Source organism: Bemisia tabaci, chromosome 10 (genome assembly GCF_918797505.1).
Source record: "Bemisia tabaci chromosome 10, PGI_BMITA_v3".
Lineage (NCBI taxonomy): Eukaryota > Metazoa > Arthropoda > Insecta > Hemiptera > Aleyrodidae > Bemisia > Bemisia tabaci.
This window is the reverse complement of record NC_092802.1, coordinates 25,976,173-25,997,100: the sequence shown is the minus strand read 5'-3', so window position 1 is coordinate 25,997,100 and position 20,928 is coordinate 25,976,173. Positions and strand designations below refer to the sequence as shown.

Below are 20,928 nucleotides of genomic sequence, written 5' to 3'. Positions count from 1 at the left end.
AATTTGAATTTGCCGCCGATGGCTTTGTTATTGTATGTTGTTCGACGAGCCTTCTCGAAAAATCACTGCAAGTTCTGGAATTTCTAGAACAACCCCGAAATTTCTAGCCTCTTGATAACTGTCATATTTTATTTTCAATAAATTCTTATGCCAAAATTGTTTAATGGCGTCACTTTCATTCGAAAATAAAATCTTTAAACAATAATTTCTTGCAAGGAGATACTGAAGTTTTACCCTAGGATGCAACACTGCTTCGAACGTAAACAATGGAGGCCTAAAAATTGTCAATCTTCAGAGTGACGAAATTCTTAATTCTCATTACCTTTTTCTTTAGATTATCGTGAATTTAGCGTCTCATTTGGAGGTAACTTTATTAGTTTAATTTTTTACCTTTTTCGCGAATTTTCAGTTCATAATTTTGTTTTCGGAAGACTCAATATGACGCGTCACGCCCGTAATTGTACCGCGGGTGCCGTCTACACATACCACGAGAAGAAAAAGGATGCCGAAGCTTCTGGATATGGCACACAAAACGAAAGAATCGGAAAGGATTCCGTCAAGGACTTTGATTGCTGTTGTCTGACACTCCAACCCTGCCGGAACCCGGTCATCACGTAAGTTCTCTGTGATTCTAATGCTCATGACCATGTGCTTCGTAAAGCAGCGCTGGCGATTGATTTAGAGTGTCTCTATCTATACGAGTACATCCAGTGATGCCAGGCGTACGGATTTATCCGTGCCGCGCGGACATTCCCTATAACGACACGGACAAAAACCTTATGGGGAAAACGCTTCCCTATCTTAAAATATCCGCACGCGTGACGTCACAGAATGACGCTCAGCCAATAGCAGCACGGAGAGCGGTAGAGCGTACGGATCTCGCACATGGAGCACCCGGGAACACTGAGTACATCTCTAAATAAACTATCATTGTTTTGTGTACTCGTTCGTAGATATATAACACAATCCAAACTGTCAAAAATCGGCTTAACATGGGAGAGTTTAGACAGGTCTGGTCCGAAACGCCCTCTCTTGTTGTATGCCGTAACCCAAGGTACACTCTACTACAGGTATGAACAAATGGAATTTTAGAAAAGCTGTGTCGTCAAAGTAAACTGTTTGGGACCGTTGGACAACGGAATTATCCGATTCCAAACGATCGGCATTGTCAGACTCTGTTTGTCGTTCATAGATATATAACACAATCCAAACTGTCAAAAATCGGCTTAACATGGGAGAGTTTAGACAGGTCTGGTCCGAAACACCCTCTCTTGTTGTATGCCGTAACCCAAGGTACACTCTACTACAGGTATGAACAAATGGAATTTTAGAAAAGCTGTGTCGTCAAAGTAAACTGTTTGGGACCGTTGGACAACGGAATTATCCGATTCCAAACGATCGGCATTGTCAGACTCTGTTTGTCGTTCATAGATATATAACACAATCCAAACTGTCAAAAATCGGCTTAACATGGGAGAGTTTAGACAGGTCTGGTCCGAAACGCCCTCTCTTGTTGTATGCCGTAACCCAAGGTACACTCTACTACAGGTATGATCAAATGGAATTTTAGAAAAGCTGTGTCGTCAAAGTAAACTGTTTGGGACCGTTGGACAACGGAATTATCCGATTCCAAACGATCGGCATTGTCAGACTCCGTTTGGATTGCTTGATGTCCTGGACTGTTTACCAAACGGAAGTCAACAAGTCATCGGTCTCAGGAGGTAGTTGAGAGCGTTGAGCTAACCTCTTAATGTAATTGTGCCCTCAAAATACAATAGGTATTAGTCAACAGAGACACCTGGCAACGAGTTACCCAACGGGTAAGTCAATGGTCACATGATATCCGGTAGCGTTGAGCACCTGATGCAAACTGAAAATTTACTTCGACAACGCACTTACTTAAAGTTGTCGTGCAGATTTGACAGCGTCCTATGATATGACTGCGAAGCGATATTGAAAACTTGTTCACTTTCTGTTCGAAGAGTGGGTCTCGTCAATTTCGTGTTATTTTTCATATTCTTAGTCAAGTTTTTCACTATTTTGAGTTTTATCAATTCTTTAAATTCATCTGAGAGCTTCTTGAAGCTACCAGATCTACCTTGAGGTCATTTTGAGCTGCGCGGCCTAGAGGGTGCAACTTGCGACGTCATTAGATGGCCTACATTCTCAGCGCTGCCACTTCGGCACCCCGTTTGTCTATACCTGTAGTAGAGTGTACCTTAGCTGTTACCTGTGTAAATGTGACATTAAGTCCCAATCATAGTTTGTGTACATATCTGGCACCTGCTATACCAGGGACCTGTTGCTGATTTTAGTGAGCCTCATGTCAAGATTGATATACTCGGGTCAGTCCATTAGCTAGACATCCTCTGGAAGTTCCCGATATGACGATGGATTCCCCCGATTCGCTGTTTCACTACATCCTAAATGTTTCCCTGGTTTGCACTCCTTGTCACATATTTGCCCTCTGATCTGTTTATAAACATTGTAATCATATCTTGAGAACAGCAGAGTGGGATGTTTCTACAAAATGGTTTTTTAAATCGTGCATTTTTTTAATGTCCATGTAACCTTGCATAAAAAATAATTTACTTAAGTAGGTATCAATGTTGGTCAAAACGTCCCCAAGCAAGCAGCTATTCAAACTCTGGAATAGTCAAGTGTTAAAACGTACAAATGAAGGAAAATCTTAGCTTTTTGCCTGTCTCAAATTACTGATGTTACTAAGAATAAGAATGTAGGTATTTTGCTTGCACTGTTAAATGCAGAAATCAAGGGCGCAGCCGTTTAAACCTTAGTATAGGTATATGGTCAATGGTACGTGGTATGACGCGAAAATGAAGAAAATTTTTAGCTTTTTGCCTGTCTCATATTCCCAACATTTATGAATGTACTTAGGTTATTATGCTCGCATCCTTAAACGTAGCAATCAAGCGCGCAACTATTCGACCTCCAGAGTCAGTATGTTGTTTCACGGAAAATTATGGCAAATCTTAGCTTTTCGTCAGTTTAAAATTATTGACGTTTATGAATGCAGGGACATTCATGTAATTATAAAACTGACTCAAATGAAGAATTTAGAGCAAAGTTCCTAGCAGATGTACAGTAGGAGCCATTCGGCCGAACGTTTCTCACGATCTGGAAAAGTTTCTTCATTTACTTCCAAATCTTTCTTAACTCTCTTTTTGTTTTTCCACCTTGTTCTTTTTCTCTCCCTTTTCACTTTTTCCTCGCGTTTCACGCCGGTCGAAAATATTAATAGGTAAATCGTCGGAACTTCATTGGTGACTTTTTGACCATTGGTGAAATTTTCAAACAGATTCAACCAATAGTTTCTCTGTAAAAAAAATAAAATGGCGGCGGCAATTTGTAAACGTCGCATGGCGCTTGTGATACTTTGGCCGCAAGGTGACGATGTCAGGGTGTCTACTATCAGGATTTTCCCGATTTCATCAGGATTTGAGGAAAAAATCCGTCGTAAAATCAGGATTTGAGAAAATTCGGCCGTCCAATTGGATTTTTTTATCAGCTATTTTTGTGAAGTTACATTACATTAATTTCACTCCGCAAAAACTCAGAATTCAGAAAAATTATGAAATCAGGATTTAGCAGTCAAAAATCAGGAAAAATCAGGATTTCATTAGGATTTCTCAAAATGAAAAGAAACACAAAACTAGGCACCCTGTGATGTGCCGTTTGCAGCGTTTTTTTTTTTTCTTCTTCTTCTTTTCTTTTTAAGTTCTAGCCAGAAATTTTAGTTCCCAAATGCAAAATGAAGCCCAAATAGAAAATCCGCATTCCTCTCTTCTGAGAAGTAGGGTCAGAGCCCTTCAATTCGATTTGCCCTGTTTTTGCGCATCGATCCCCTCTTGCCCTCCTCAGAGTTAAGAAATTTCGTGAAAGATTATAAGAAGTTTCATGAGGAAATTTCAAGAAATTTCATGGGGAAAAAAGAAATCTCATGAAATTTAAGAAATTTCACGGGGAAAAAAGAAATTTCATTCGATGAAATTTCTTTTAGCAACTCTGGCCCTCCTGCATTCCTCCGTCAACTCGGTACATATTTTGGCATGAGCGTGCGGCCCGCGATATGACGCGGTCTTTGCCCCGTCTTGACTTGTTTTCCTCGGCTCTCCGGTCGAGTACCCGAGGAACGTTCGAGAAAAAATTCACGCATTGTTTACCTCCCGAATGCAGGTGCGAGATAGCGACAACCGCCCGGGCCCCGATTTGCATCGTGTAGCTCTTGCCAAGAGCCAAGGGTCTTTGCCCACTGCATTCTCTGAACCGCAGTGTTGCCAGTGCGGGGGTCGAACCGGGAACGCTGAACCAGGAACAGGGTATCGACGGTGAAACTACCAAACCACGTATCTCGATTTGCGACGTCGCAGACTTCCTGTCATACTTTATTTTTTAAATGAAAAACTACTTAACGTCCAGTCTTGAAAATTTCCGTGATTTCTCCTCTTCGTGCGGAGAAAATTCTGTGAAAATTTCAAATAATGATATTGATTTGGTCTACTTTAAAAAAATAAAATGCGAGCGTAGATTTTTAAACACCGCAAACGAGATACGTGGTTTGGTAGTTTCACCGTCGGTATACGGCTGTCTAGAGTACCTGTATAGCGAGAGTATGGACAGATCGCTTCATGGAGGGCTTAGGGCCCAAAAGTGCAGACATCCCTCTAACCAACTTCTAACACACAAAATTTCACTGCCAGTCTGCAGAGTCTGCAAATTCCAATTCTAACCAAGACGACCAAGAATGTACAGAAATGAGCGTTCTTCCGAAAAAATGAATAAATTTATGCAAAAACTGAGTCAAATACGTGCTTTATAAACGACGGTTCGTACCAATAGTATTAGTAAATCGTTCTGAATAATTGAAATTCATAGGTCGGCTGCATTTCTGGGCCCTAACTTTATTCGCAGAGGCATCGGTGAAGGCCTGATGGATTTTTGGAGTTTCACATCTGTCCGTACTCTCGCTATACAGGTACTCTACGGCTGTCTTGAAAATCTGAAAAGCCAGGAAATGAGCCACAGTCAGGGAAACCCGGAAAATGACGAAAATGTCAGGGAAAATTTGTTAAATCACCTTTATTTATTGCCTTTCAGAGTGGGTTTGAGGTTTCGAACAACAAATTTCGCCTGAAAACTGTTTTCAATTATGTCTTTTTAACCACTTGTCATATCTTTAATTGGACCGCGTTAAACAGAAAGGAACCAAGCCATATCAGCTATTGCCAAATTTTACAGGGAAATTTCATTTTTTACGAGAGAACGCCTGTACAGATTCCTTTGAAATTTTTAAGGAATTTGCCTTGTATTATGGAGAAAATTCACGGTAATTTGCACAAAAATCCGCACAACCGTTTTCATGTAAAAAATTAAATTGCCCGATTAAATGTAGCAATAGCTGATGTGGCTTGGTTCCTTTCTGTTTAACGTGGTCCTGTTGTCAGTGAATTTCACCAAAAGTCAGGGAATTTTCATGTTCTAACTTCTGTGGCAACCTTGGGAATGGGCCAGTTGTGCTGGTAACAGAATCGTGTTTTGATGCTTGATTCTTGCAGATTAGCTAATAATACGAAAATCTGTCCGAACAGCAACTTTCAGGGTTGCCACAATCGAGGAACATCGGGAAATCAGGGAAATGTCAGGGAAGTTCAAAAAGTCAGGGCAAATGACGAAAATGTTCGGGAAAAATTTATGAGCACCTTCATTTGTTTTCCAGAATGGGTTTGACGTTTCTAACAACGAAGTTCGCCCAAAAACTATTTCCAATTATGTCTTTTTGACCATCTGGCATATCTGCAATTGTCAGGTAATTTCACCAAAAAGTGACAGAGAGATCAGGGAAATGTCAGGTAATTTCATTTTCCAAATTCTCAGGCAACCCTGTTTCCGACTGTCTGGAAAATCTGGAAAAAGTCAAGGAATTTACGGCGACCTAGAAATATTAGGGATAGTCTGGGAATTAGTAGAAGTTAGGGAGTTTTTTAAGAAGCATTTAACAGAGATCTGTTCAATTGAAAGGGAAAAAATCTAAGAATTACTTAGTGCACATTTCGTTCGAGGGTCAGAGAATTCAACGAACTAGGGTGAACTAGTTAAAGCTCACAAGCTAAAAAGTCAGGTAACCAAAAAACGAAAAAATTATGAAAACCCTGTAACCGTTTCGGCAGATTTTTACTCGTCAAGGAAAGTGGACCATAGAAAATTGATCATCGTGACAAGAAATTCAAGCTTCGCATGGAGTCCTCGCATGCCAATGGAATTTGCTACCTATTTGAGAACTGTACTAAGAGTACCCCGTATCGTATGAACGAGAGAAACATGGCGGTGCCCAGGGTCGGATTTAGGTGGTGGCCACATGGGTCGCAGCCCATGGCGGAAAATTTAGGGAGGCGGCAAATTTTGCAACTTTTTTAATGTCGGCATAGAAACAAATCGAATTACGAAAAAAAAATACAAACGAGAAACGGCGAAAAAATCTCTCATTTCCTGATAGTATAGTAATTTCTAATTTTGTCGTCTTTCCGTGGTACAAGAGACAGCTTCTTTAATTAGTCGATTTAAGAGAGAAACCAAACACGCAATTTGGCCTGGAACGGCGCGCGGCGCAAAAAGCAATCATGACTAGGACTTGAGATGAAAAGGAGAAGCCCTTGGTGCGGCGGTCGGCATGTAACACATATTAGCGCCTACAAGACTGCATGAATACTTCACGCATTGCGTCAAAGACAGTGCGGTCGGTGTGAAACGCATAGCGCCTACAAGACTGTCGGAATACTTCACGCATTGCGCCAAATACAGTGCGGTCAGCGCGGCGCGGCGGCGGAAGTTAAAATTATTAAACCACATTTATGTTTGTTCTTTCATTATTTTTTCGTTCAATATTAATAAATGGAAGGCCTTGTCCACACAGAGGTAGGTTTACTTAACCTTAACTTTCGCGCAAAGTTCCGTGAACTTTTGCTAGTAGTGTTGACAGGGCTTTCGCAAAAAATGTGTCCAACACAAGTAAACGCGTCTTATGCATCCCACCCCCTCCGGCACGTTCACTTGATGGTTTTTATTGAAGTTTCAGAACGAATGAGGAGGGGGCGGCAAGTAGGTAAATACGGCCCTGGTGGTGCCACTGGTTTTCTCTGGTATGAACTAATTCCGCGCTCAATACTAGCTCCTGACGTTGAAGATTGCTTTCACGTCTTGATTTAACTCTTCATTTACAGATAGGGAGCATATGAAAATTTGAACTCCGTAAAGGTATGTGGTATTACGCTAAATTGAAGGAAAATCACAGGTTTTCGCCGTTCCAAAGATAAAATACATAAAAAACTTGCTTGCAAATAAAAATCTCATATTTTCCGTGATATTGAGGTGAAAATTGTGTGACTTTTTGTCATCTTGCCATCTTTGGGAAATTCATGGTTGTGCCGCGATATGGAAGTGAATACGCGTAATTTTAAATAATTTACATAACCTCTTGAAAAATCCCGCATTTGCCGCGATATTGCGGTGACTAGCCCGTAATTTCTCATTATTTGTACAAAATCGCTGGACAAAACTCGCATTTCCTCCGATACCGAGACGAAAAGCGAACAATTGTTTCTGATTAATTAAATCCGCCGGAAATATCGCGCACTTGACGGTATTTTCAGATGAAACTAGCGTCATTCTTTTCTTATTTGCACACGGAAAGCAAGGGAGCAACTACTATAACTTCGGAGTGGGTATGTGATGTGGTATCACGCGAAATCGAAGGAAAATCGTAGGTTTTCGCCGAACCGAAGATACGGACGTTTATGAATAACTTGCCCGCGTGGAAAGGAAAATTTCGTATTTTCCGCGATATTGAGGTGAAAATTGTGTCACATTTGTGATCTTAATCAAACGTTGGGAAATTCACGGTTGTGCGCTTGTGGCACTGCTCGCTACTGTACGGCGTCCCATGCTTTGAACATATTTCGTCACTATTTTTGACAATGTTAATGTTCTTCTTGTTGCAGAAAAGATGGGTTCCTTTTCGACAAAGAAGCCATTCTCGAGTACATTATCTCAAAGAAAACTGAATACAGCCGAAAATTGAAGGAGTTTGAGCGGCAGTCAAAAAAAGAAGAAGTAAGAATACTCTATCTTATCTAAGCTTTGCTTTCACTTCGGTGTTAGTAATTTTTCCTTAATATACAAAATAGATTCACTGGCCATCTTCATTTTTCAGTAATTATCTGAATTTTGCAATTCATATCTGTAATCAACATTTGATTATATATTACGTACGTATTTTTTGGGCTTTTTTCATTGGCAGGTAGCAAGGATGGTAAACTATCAATCGTTTTTTCTTTTTCTTTTTTTTTCTTTATTTTTTCTGCATTCCTAATCTTGTTTTCGATTGAATGAATATAAATTTATAAGCCCAAAATAATTTAACAACCCTCTTTAAAAACCAGGTGAGCAGTTTTAAGTAGAATCAGCCTGTGGATTCCCTGTTGATCATAAAAAATACACTCACAAAGTTATAATGTAAAATATTGCTCAATTCTAAAAAAGAGAACAACAAAAAAACAAAGTATGATAGGAAATTAAGTTAGGTGTACTGTATGTAGCCTATGTAAGAAGGCAACCAAAGCAATTGCATCCAGACAGCATTTCTTAGGGATTGGAGATTGAGAAGGGATACAGGGGAAAAAATGTTTCATATCAAGTAGAACAGATTTGTACCTAAAGAAGACAACACTTTTTTTAAAATCTCACGTCTTACTTCTGCTGCAACTGCAGGACAAAAAGTTAATCAGCCGATGCATTCAGTTGAGGTTTCCTTGATCATAGCTTCCATACTTAATATCTGTTTGGGCTGAGGTAGTAACTCTGCAATTAATAAAATCATTGAAATTGTTTACAGGCAGAAAAGGCTGAGCTGGCAGAAGCTGAGAAGCGAACAAAATTGAACAATTTCATGGATATGGAAAAAAATATCGTCAAGAACTCTCCATCTTCCTCCTCAAGTAGGTGATTTTATATTGTAACCTGGACCTCGAAAAGTTAGCATAAGGAAATGAAAAACATCCAAAAGTAGATAATTGGAGTTGAGACGAATCGGGAGTTACTCTTCTCCCTGCTTTGAGGTCATTGTTTTTTAAAGTTTGTGGTAAGTTTTGATAGAATTCAAAGAAATAGCCTAAAGGTAAACTAATCATACTCTTTTAAGGGCCTCAGGAGGGTTGGACCATGAAGCAGTCGAGAGGCATAGCTCCTTAGTCAAGATTATTTTCTGAACCTAAGAAAACCCAAGGAAAATAAAAGGATTCCCCAGGCATTCAGCAGGGAATTTCTCCCTGGTAATCGGGGAATTTTTTCGTTTAATCTTTTTTTCTTGAAATAAAAAAATCCACGGCCAAAAATTTTTTCCTGGGAATATTTCTGAAAATCAGGAATTTCTCTCTTGGAAGTCAGGAATTTTCCTGGAGGTAACAGCATACCTTGAAATCAGGTTATATTATAGAAATATGAAGGGAACAAAAATTGAAAATTTTGAGCATCATGAAGAATTCCCTTTTGTTTTTCCTCTAAGGAAAATATAGAAATTGTTCGAGACAAATTAATTTTTTGTGTTGTATCAGCTCATCTCCATGTAAGCTTATGAGTTTGCATGTCTATGAACTTGAAATTAAAAATTGCAAGATCCTCAACTTTTTAGTCAGCTCAAAATATCAAATTTTTTTTTAAATTAAATTGAATTTAAGCTTTTAAAGTCTAATACCTCCGTTAAAAGCCCTTTACTATCATCCTGCCAGTCTTCGCAGCTCAAAATATGAAGTGATTACTTTTTTATGTTTTTTTTTTTTTTTTTTTTTTTTTTTTTTTTTGGACAGTTTTTATGTGTCTAAAATCATGTCTGTGTTTTTTGTTCCAGGTTCTTCTAGCAAATCAGTTTCAAACATGGCAAATGGAGGAGAAAAACATTTACCCAGCTTTTGGATCCCGTCTAAAACTCCAGAGGCACGGAAAACAATTGTTGGAAAACCAGTAAGTCTTTATCCATCTCAACTTTGTCACATCTAATGATATTGAAAAGATCCTATTTCCGTTCAAACAAGAGGTGGGACAAAAGAAATTATTGTAATTATATCTTCGCCCTCCCTACGCAAGGGCATACCCATACTTTGAACCTTGTCTATATATCTCGATGATTTGCATCTCTAAGTGTAGTTATGTCCTGTGTCAGCCAGGCAACAACATTAGGCTCCTATTGGATTAATAGACTGCAAATCAATACTAAAAAAATGTGATGCTAGCAGGTTTGTGGTTCACCAAAAACTTCTTTTCTACATCCTCATTACCTACGCTCATGCTTAGACTCTGAACGAAGGTTGCCAGATGGCAGGAAAAATCTGGATATTTTACATGAAGTCGAATCAGGAAATGTGCTGAATTTTTACTACATTCTTATAAGAATGCTTTGATTTTTGAGATTTGTCTCTGAAGTAAGCCTCCCTTTCCTATATTACTTGATCGCTACCATTCAGCCAGAACAAATATCGATGATTAAATAAGTGCTAAACCACGAATCTATGCTGGTGACGTTGCAGATTTCCTGTCATACTTTATTCTTTCTTCAGGAAACCGGTCAATATAGTTGCTCGAAAACCTCCTTGATTTTTCTCGTCTGTTGGCAGAATGTTCTGTATAAACAAGCCACAAAGTTGGCTTGTTTCTCTTAAAACAAATAAAGTAAAAGCGGACATTTTGTAACATCATGATTGAGATTTGTGGTTCCCGTGTTTGGCCATCAACATGTATAAACGGATGAATATGTGGTCCTTGAATTCCCAACAAGCAAAGTTTGTTTAAAATTGATTTTATAGGCACCAAGAAATCCAGGTACAATTGTGCTCCCAGAAAGTTCAAATTAAGTTGGGTGTTGTGGAAATAATATGTAATTTTCACCTCTAACAATCTTAGCTAAAATTATGTTCTATTCAAAATTTTCATCAGAGAATTTTTATCTTAATGCTTAAATTTGCCCCTTATTCAATGGTCTACCGATCATCATGGCAGGACAAATTCTACAAATTCTGTATCTTACAGGAAAAACTCAACTTTGCTTCTTATGCCCTCGCATCTATATTTCCCTCACCAAAGAACGTAACTACATTTCAATTTTGCCAAATTGCCCTTTGCAAATTGCATTTTAACCAGGAGAATCAGTAGTTAGTAATCCTCCACATGTTTTTCAACTCGCCATACACATTCGAATATCTGAGACTCTGACTGTCTGCATGAGGAGGCGAACAATTGCTGAAAAACTTGCAATACTCATTGCAACATCTGAAACACCTTAAAATTCATTAGTTACTAATTCTCTATATGCTCAACATCTCTCCATACACATTCGAATATCGATAACAATTGCAATACACATTTCAATATCTGCAACTGAGTGTTTTTTTTTTTTTTTTTTTGTGGGAGAAAAACTACTACTACTCTATCATCATATTGAGAAGCCGGTTTTACTGTTTTAAATTTCGTCAAGTGGACTTGACGTAGAAGTAATAGCACCACAACCGGCCCCCGAATATTCAAACTTTTTAAAAAACAATTGCATACACACACACACACAATTTAATCATCTATGATTATATATTAACTTACCTATACATAATGTATACATTTTTTTTTCAATTTTTTGCTTCTGTAAATTCATTAAAACCACCAATAATAATGGATATAATAATTATAATACCCAATATTCTGAAAGTGTTCAAGAATATACATGTGCAAACAGAAAGTATGCACTTTGATAATACCCATAGTGTCACCCAAACATTTTCTGTGCATTGCTCAAATTCTCCGGACATCAATGTTTCTATGTACTCTTTCACAGTGGGATGATTCGGTAAAGGACAAGATTTCAGTACATTGTAGACTTCGCACTGCTTTTCATTCATTTCACTCTCGAGTACAGCGTTTTCTCAAGAACGAACATGTATTTTGCTAAGAAATAGTTTCTTCTCCTTTTTCTGTAAAATAATCATTTATGCGCATCAACTAAAATATAAAATAGCGTCTGTGTCAAATTTTCGGAAAAATGTAAACTATAGTAATTTTTTTTCTTCAATTTTACTCTAATGTATAATCATTCTTTTTTTAGAAAAAAAATGCGTTTGATCCAGAAAGATGTGCAAGTTAAACTAGCATTAAATGCGTTATTGTGAAAGTATATTGGCACGAGTACATAAAAATAATAAAGTGCGAAGTGTAAATCCATAGATTAAGAAGGCAGCGGTCGTTGAAAAACTTGAGAAAATTAATATATTGAATGTAAGTACAATAAGTTTTGTGTTTTTACAATCACTAACAATTAAAAGTAATACAATTTTTTTCAAAGCCAGAATGTGGCATCATTGAATTCGCAAGCATCTTCACTCATGAGAACATTCTTACGCAAGATCATGAACTTGACCATGACACTCAAACACCTCGTCAATTTTAGCTTGCGGTGCACGAGTGCAGTGATTTCTCAGTGTAATATGCAATTGAGCAGTTCCGACCCACTCAATATTTCGTTCACGCAGTCAGAGTCTCAGATATTCGAATGTGTATGGCGAGTTTGACAACATATGGAGGATTACTATTTACTGGAATCTTGGACATTTCTAGCTGAATATTTAATTGATTTCTTTTCTGGTCTCATGCCAAAATCAGAAAGATTTTGGACAGTAATTGCATAGATACAAATCTGGTAAAAAATGAAATAGTTCCAGTCAATTTTGCAACTTTGGAATAGAGTTATGTTCCTTCGTCCGGGAAACAATGATATGTCACTTAAGTCAACCTATTCTTATATATATATATATATTTTTTTTTTTTTGTGACCTCAGGACAAAATTATCTACTGTCCAATGAGTGGGAAACCAATATCATTGAAAGATCTGATAAATGTGAAATTTACCGAAGTGAAAGACCCAGACGATAAGAAGTCGCTCATCACAAAAGAGAATCGGTACATGTGTGCAGTCACTCATGATATCCTCAGCAACTCTGTGCCTGCAGCTGTGTTGAAACCAACGTAAGTATGCACGAACCCTCATCTCCTCCCATATTTTCTCCGTCCGCAAGCTTATCAACGGTGTAAGTCGGCTATCACAAATCTCAGTTTGCGACGTCGCAAACTTCCTGTCATACCTTATCTTTTAAGTAAACTGAAAACTACTCAACGGCAATTCTTTAAAATTGCCATGATTTTTCTGCTCTGTCCAAAAAAATTCTGCAAAAACTTCAAGGAATGATGTCAATTTGTTCTCCTTTTAAAAAAAAACATAGAGGCGGAGATTTTCAGACACTGCAAACGAGATACGTGATTGGGGACTTACGCCATCGTTATTCTGCAGCTCCTGAATATCTCAGGTGGGACTGCACTCAAACCAAGTTTGAAAATCATATTTACACTAACAGTAGACTATGATCTTGCTTTCAAAATTGTGTAAGCTTCTACAAAGTTTTCTGTCTCTTGAAATTTGCCCTAGATTTGTCCCAACTTTGTACCTATTCTGCCTCTTTTGAACGATTCACAATTTGGTCATGAAATTTCACAAATTGCTTTGGTGCTTAAATCGTGTACTTTATTGATTCGTTTTTTAATCAAACTCAGTTTTAGAAATCGTTGTACATCTTTTATGCGAAACCTCAGCCAAACTGTTCTGCTAGAGTAACCTTATAAGCGGAGAAGTACCTGAGGGGTCAGCGCTACATCATTGCTGTGACACCAAGTTCCTGTAAGAGTCTAGTTCAGCAGATGATTACTTTAAAATTATTGCACCTGTGTTTGATCTGTCTCCTTAAATGAAATGAAACTTAGCAAAAGACTACGCACACGATACCAAGAAATTGGGTGCCGCTGAATTTTATATTATTTGATATGGTGTTCCTTACCACCTCCTGAGCATGTTGAGCTTTAAAAATTGAATTTTCTATGTGCCAATTTAAAAAAAAAAGTGAAAAGCAAAGTGGAAAGCTCAAGATTGGCACACAGGAAGTTCAATCCCGAAAGTTCATCTTACTCAGGACATCATGAGGAACATCATATCAAAGAATATCGAAATTCAACTGGCGTTCTTGGTATTCTGTGGGCAGTCCTTCTAGAATTAAGTATTTCACCAATGTGAGACTTTCATCCTCTTGTCAGTTATATTTAGAATGTATTGAAAGTTATTTGCTTATCTGTTGCAGGGGTGATGTTGTAACAGTAGAATGTGTAGAAAAATTAATTAAGAAAGATTGGCTGCACCCACTCACTGGAGAAAAATTGACAGAAAAAGATATAATTTATATGCAAAGGGTAAGTTCCTGTCTTTATCCCCTAAAAAGCTGCATACAGATTTCTTATTGGTGTGGACTGTGAAAATTTTAAAACTTAATCAAACAGGACGAAGATCTATGGTGTGACAAAAATAAACATGGGTGCCAAAACCACTTTCTTCGTCGTGAAGCTTGTAATCCAACCACATCGAATATCTTTCAAATCACAAAGAAATTTACTTCGTGTGAAAATGTTCTGGCCAAAAATATTGAGCCTTCAACTCTAGATAATCCCAGACTCAGTCCCATAGAAATGTGATCACTAGCATGTATTATCTAACATGCCGCCTCTGTATATTCTGAAATCAACAAACATTATATTCTTGACTGATGTGTCATGCATAATGAAACACTAGACAAGGTACACATTTTAGCATTCCTTTATGTTTCCTTTTTAAAATTTCTCATGAAGCACATCCTGCGCAACGAAAATTACTGACACCAATCAAGATACATGTCAACGTTCTTATTTTGCATTGGCTATGAAAAATTTGAATTTTCTATGCACATGAAAAACCGCAGTATATGTACTTGAATCAAATCTTGTGATGATATAATTCCTTTGGCAGACCTCTCAAGAAGCAGTGTTCCTTCTTCACTCTGTGTTTTTCAAAGTGTAAACAACATGCAATACCTGAGCGAAAGCACCGATACTGGAGCTGTACCAGCCTCATACTTGAAAGACTATCACAGTAACATTAGTGTGCAATTTAAGTCAAATAGATAATGGTTTTCTTCATGAGCCGAAAATTTGAATTGATGCCTAAAAAAATTTTGATCTCTTTGTCAGAAATTCTCGTGTAAAATCGTGTTCAACGGAAATGTTGTCGAGAAAGCGTATATTAGAATGCCTAAATGTTCATTCTGTTCAGTTATCTATCACCTGCTGAATTCATTTCCTAGACTTGATTTCCTTATCGTATCGTTTGACTGTTACAGGGAGGAACTGGATACTCACAAACCAATGACAATCTAGAAGCCAAAAATGCTAGACCGGTAATTCAAGTTTAAGAAGCATCATGCAGTTTGCCTCTTGACACCATTGTGAGGAGTTCCAGCAAGTCGCGCACGACCATAGCCTGGCTCAGTGCCAAAGGAGAGTTGAGCTGTTGACTCAGCACCGCCTCTAACCTCTGTGCTCCGAGGCCGGTCCTAAATGGCACCATTTTGTGTGAGACTGCTTGTAATTTGTATTAGACTCAAATTTTTTTACCTCATAAATTTACAGAGAGGCATAGGACAAATGTGGGACCTGTGTGAACTCACTTGGAGTTTGAACATGTCCTCTTGGCTGTAACCTAAGTGTTCGTGATTGAGTTATAAGAACACAAAATACATGAATGACTAGGAAAAGTTTTGTACAAAATCGAGACATCGAGGTGTCAATCTTTTGTGGAACAAACTTTTTAGTAACTAAGAGTTATGTTAAAGACCATAATCGGAAGTGCTATGTAGTTTTACAACGGCTCAGGTGTCTGTACAACAACAAAACAAAATCATTGTTGGACAGGGCCCTAGACTCCATCCAGAATCAGGCATAGAGGCCTGTCCAGGAAGATGAATTAGATGAGATGATGGATAACACCAAACACAAGGAATTCAAGAATGTTGGCCGGAACAGCCACTGCAACTCTTTTTATCACAAGAAGAATACAATTTTCACTCCTCATAGAATGAAATATTAAAAAACTCACATTATTATTGGAGATGCTACACTTGTGCCATGGATAGGGGGAAAAAACTGACAAAAAAAACTTCCTACAATCCCTATTTTTGTGAAATTTAGTGACCAGTGTTATGGCAACAATGCCATTTACACTTAACAGTCTGTGTGTTGGTACTTGTCTATGTCTACACATTTGTATACTTGAGAAACATGAGTTTTCTTTTTACCTTCTCCAAGTAACTTTGTCCCAGGCTGTTATTTCTTATGGTAAAACCTGCCTACATTGAATGGAGCTTCACTTGTGAAATGATCTTTTCTTCATTACAAACTGTCACAACTGCCAATACACACCCAAGACTAGCTATTTTACTGGACTGATAGAAAATTAATTTAGAATCTTGAATTGATAGTTGGTTCGATTTTTCCTGTTTTTATTTTGTTGTTGAAACCTTGCATGTAGGATTTTTAAGTCACTTCTTGCACAATCACCCTAATAAGCTAATGCCATCAAGGTAAATGTTTCGGAAGGTTCTATCAAATGTAAGAAAAGATAGTGAATGATGAAAACTGAAAAACATTGGAAAAAAATGAAAAAGAAGCATTTGCTCCCTTACTTTATTGACTTGGAACCTTTTCAGTCAGCAGTATTTGGCATTGTGTGCATATTTTACTACACGACACCTAGCAGGCATGGTCATAGATGAAAATTTAACAACAGTTATCAAAAGACTAGATTAAATAATTAAATTCACAACGAATTCACGTTAACATAATCTCATGACAACACACGAACACATTTAACACATGATAACAATAAAACATTATCTTCAGTCGTTGGACAAGATGGCGTAGCATTTGGTTACTTGCCATGTGAAGAGGGGTTCTGGAGTAACCATTCTAATAGCTATTGGCAAAGCAAGAACCACTGGATTTCGATGTTTCCCTAGAGACAGTGGTCGAGGTCATTATGTTAACAGCATAGAATATGTCACAGAGCACTGGGGGGGTGACTGGCGTCCTTTTCTTATAGACGGGGCTTTTCATGTTTGGCATGGGGCCGCGGATCAGCTCAACGGATCTGCTCAATGGAGTCAAACGGAGTTGACAAAATTGGTTTTGAAGTTTTCTTTGGAATTGGCAGGTTGGCTCTGCTGACTTTCTTCAATTAGTGTGCGCACACAGGGTGGGTAGAATTACTGTGGAAACTTCTTTTTTCCTGGTTACAACACGTTACAGTGAAACCTCGCTAAGTCGGAGATCGTTTAAGTCGGAAACCCCGTTATGTCGGAATTTTCGTGCGGTCCCGTTCGTCGCCCATATAAAACAATGCTAAGAAATTCGGGTTAAGTCGGATTCCCGTTATCTCAGATTTTCTTCAGTCCCGACCTCAAAAAATAACCTTTTCTACTCGTAAAATGGTCGATTTTTTTCATGAAAAAAAAAAAAAAAAATCCTTTTTTATTTAGCGAGAATTCTTCTTCGATAGCTACCAATGGACGTGCGCTCCTCACCGCCAGAACGGCTGCAACTGAGAAGAGAGCGAGCAAGCGATCTTGCCACACTCCCTCCCTCCTTAACACGAAAGAAGAGGGGAGAGGGAATGCTGCAGTTGTTGTCTCTCTCCCTCCCTCCCTCCTGTCTCTCTCCCTCCCTCCCTCCTGTCTCTCTCCCTCCCTCCCTCCTGTCTCTCTCCCTCCCTCCCTCCTGTCTCTCTCCCTCCCTCCCTCCCTCTTGCAGTTGTGAGTTGCACCTTCAACAATTTGCTGGTGTAAAGTATACGTGGATTTGATCAACTCTTCTAATCCGGAGTAGGATTCTCCCCCAGAGATAGTAGTACTATCTATCGGTGGAGCTACCTCAAAGGGGCGGTCAGTCGCAGCCTTCCAAGTGTCTTGGGACCAACTGCTAGGTCGCCACCTTGCCAGTTCAAGGTTTTGGTGGGCTCTCCTGATCTTTTTCCAGGCCTCGTCATGAGACATATTATCTGGTAGTGCTAGGATGAAGTGCTTTATAGAAAGCCTTGGATCTGGGTCTACCAAGTGACTCCAGGTGTCTGTGATCCAACGTTCCTTAGTCACCTCCCAATCTAGAGGCGGAGGACCCATTGGGTTGAGGCAATACAGAAGAGTTGTGTGGGATACAGTGTACCAGAGTGTACTCCTTTCAAAAGACCGGGAGGCATCCAGGTCATCGTTCACCGTCTGAGACGGGCCTGGAGGGGGGGATAAGGTGGTCAGTAATGATGGACTACCGGAGGGGGTGGGAGGGAGTGGTTTGTCTTGCCCAGGCATTAAGGGGGTGGCCTCCGCTGGTTGATTTGGTGTCTTTTGAGAGTGGGATACTGGAGAATTTGCTGAGCGTTTTCCGGTGGTCCTGGTTTTCTCGATTTTTAAGTGCTTTGTGTTTGACCGTGAAAGTCTTTGTGATAGTAGGAGAGGATAGGGGGCTTGTCGTTATGTCCAATGCTTCACTTTCTTCTTCGGACTCTTGTCCAGACTCCAAGGTAGCATGGATCCCTCTTTTCTCTGCTTTGTAGGTGTATGGTGTACGTGTATAGATTCCATCACCGAATCAAGTGCCTTTTGAATTCCGGCCGTATCGTCTGGATTTGGGGTAGCCATGATTGTCCGTGTCGGCTGCGTCTGAGACTTGTTTTATTTATATTTTTCTTTCTTTTAAGCCATCGTAAGATAGGAGACGCGTCCATTCAATCATTTCGGAAAAATACGTAGTGGTCGAAAGGAAGAAAGAATAAAAATTATACTTGAAGATGTTACGTACGGCCTTTATTACGTAATTTAAAATCAGGCACTTTTAAATACAAAAGAAAGGACACTTTTTTGGAAAGTTCCAAAGTAAAAAATCATTTAAGAGAAAGAAAAAAAAACAACAAGAAAATTTCTTTAAGAATACGGCCTCTATTTTAAGAGCAACTGTGCCTAACGACTAACTTTAATTTCGAGTTCAGAGGAATATGTAATTAACTGCCGTTTTGTAAAAATTTGAGAAAATTAAAGGGAAAGGAAACTGTCAAAAATACTTCAAGTCGAAATGACACAGATTATTTGGTGGTAAAAAAATCGGTAATGGATGTCTGCTTTTTAATTTGCAGTCCGAGTAGTTGAGTTTTCTCTTCGATTAAGTTCAGAGATCTCTGATATTCTGAGTCCAGGTCATGCTGGGCCGCGAAATTTCTGAGGGCGGTCACAGCGCCTAGTGCTACCGCCGTTGAAACCTTCTCAAATTCTGGCTCCTCTTCATCCTCAGATGAAGAACGACAATCTTGACCGTGGCCGTGCTGCTCGATTATTTCGTCGAGTGTTAAAGATGGTGCTACAGGCGCCTCTTCCTCGGCATCGATAAAATTTTCTAGAGAGATCGATTGGTCCGCACCAAAAAAATTTCTGAGCTGATCAAACTGCTCCTGTTCCGAGGGAACGTTCTCGATCACGACTTCCTCATTTTCCGCGTCTGAGTCAGAGCTTGAGTCATCAGAGTCGGGAACTGGGAAGCCAGCCTTCTTGAAGCAGTGTCTGATGGTTACTGGTGTCACTTTATCCCACGCACCACCCACCATGCTAATAGCCTGGTGAACATTTACTTTAAAATCAGCGGAAGTGGGTGCCTTCTTCGTAGCAATAACGTTCAAACATCGGCGAACCAAATTCTTTCTATAGTACCCTTTAGTAACCTTGATGATTCCCTGGTCCATAGGTTGTAAGATCGATGTCGTATTCGCCGGAAAAAATTGTAGCGTTACGTGCGTTAAGTTTTGAATTTCTGGCGGATGGGCACTGCAATTATCTACGAACAAAATGATATGCCGGTTCCTTCTCGCCATTAAGCCGTCAACTTGGCGGACCCAATTGACAAAGTCTGGAGCGGTCATCCATGCCTTTGTATTATTTATGTAGCTACAGGGGAGGGTCGATTTACGGACATTCTTGAAGCACCTGGGATTTGCACGTTTTCCAATAATGAGTGGTTTCAACTTGTGGCTTCCATCGGCATTCGCGCAAGTAAGTCCAGTGATACGACTCTCTAAAGACAAAAAACTCTAAAGCCTAAATCTCTATCCGGAATTATTTGATAATTGTTCTTGGGAGTGTCTAAGGATGGCGTGTGACTATGGTTGTAGGGTGTCTTATTTGAAGGGGCTTTATAAGGTTCTTAGTTTCCCGTGGAGCTGTTTTTGATAAAAAATTTTATCTCCTTTGTTGATTGATCGGAAGGTAATAAAGAGTCGTCCTCATTTTGAGCATTAAATCCAAAGTAATCAATCGAGAATTGGTTGGGAAATTCTGTGAGGGGATGTATTCCGGTTCGTCGGGATCTTCTTCCTCTTCTAACAATAAGTCGAAAGAGTTTTTCGTTTGAGGAGCATGTTTAGATGGATGTGAGTTCATCATTTTCCATGATGAACCCCTCCAGAGTTCTCTCTCTCAGTCCAACTCCCTCTCTAGCCAATTGTTTCTCCACGGCCTCTCTATATAGTGGGCACAAGTACGTCATAAAACCATGAGTAGAGGGGCGTTTATGGCGTGCGCATAATAGGCATTTTTGGTCCGTAGTTTTGCATTTTCCTCTTTCGTGATCTGAGGCACCGCATTTGAAGCAGATCTTGTTCTCAGCTTCGCAGAATCGCTGTGAGTGTTGAAAATCCCCACATTTTCCACATGCCATAATGCAGATAGATGGTGTACTTCTGACTCTTCCTGAATATCCCATATAAAATTCCTTTTCCTTGATGATAAGGTCAGCTATTTCACCTCCAAGACGAGCGTATACTATAGATCTTCCCCATTGTTTTGCATTTCTTCGTCGCAGGAATTGGATATTATCTGTGACTTTTTCTAGTGGGATGTTGTTCGAGTCTATTCCTTTTGTAAGTTCTTCGC

The 20,928-nt window shown here is 39.2% G+C and overlaps 1 protein-coding gene across 1 annotated transcript; it reads left to right on the top strand.

Annotated features, from left to right (window-relative positions):
- The first annotated feature begins 271 nt into the window (after positions 1-271).
- LOC109044309 (nitric oxide synthase-interacting protein homolog) lies at positions 272-18,930 on the top strand. Its single transcript, XM_019061963.2, has 7 exons — positions 272-614; positions 8,016-8,127; positions 8,909-9,011; positions 9,920-10,032; positions 12,888-13,075; positions 14,236-14,344; positions 15,304-18,930. Exons 1-7 carry the CDS (start codon positions 439-441, stop codon positions 15,373-15,375), a joined length of 873 nt encoding a protein of 290 aa, XP_018917508.2. The 5' UTR covers positions 272-438; the 3' UTR covers positions 15,376-18,930.
- Positions 18,931-20,928: the final 1,998 nt, after the last annotated feature.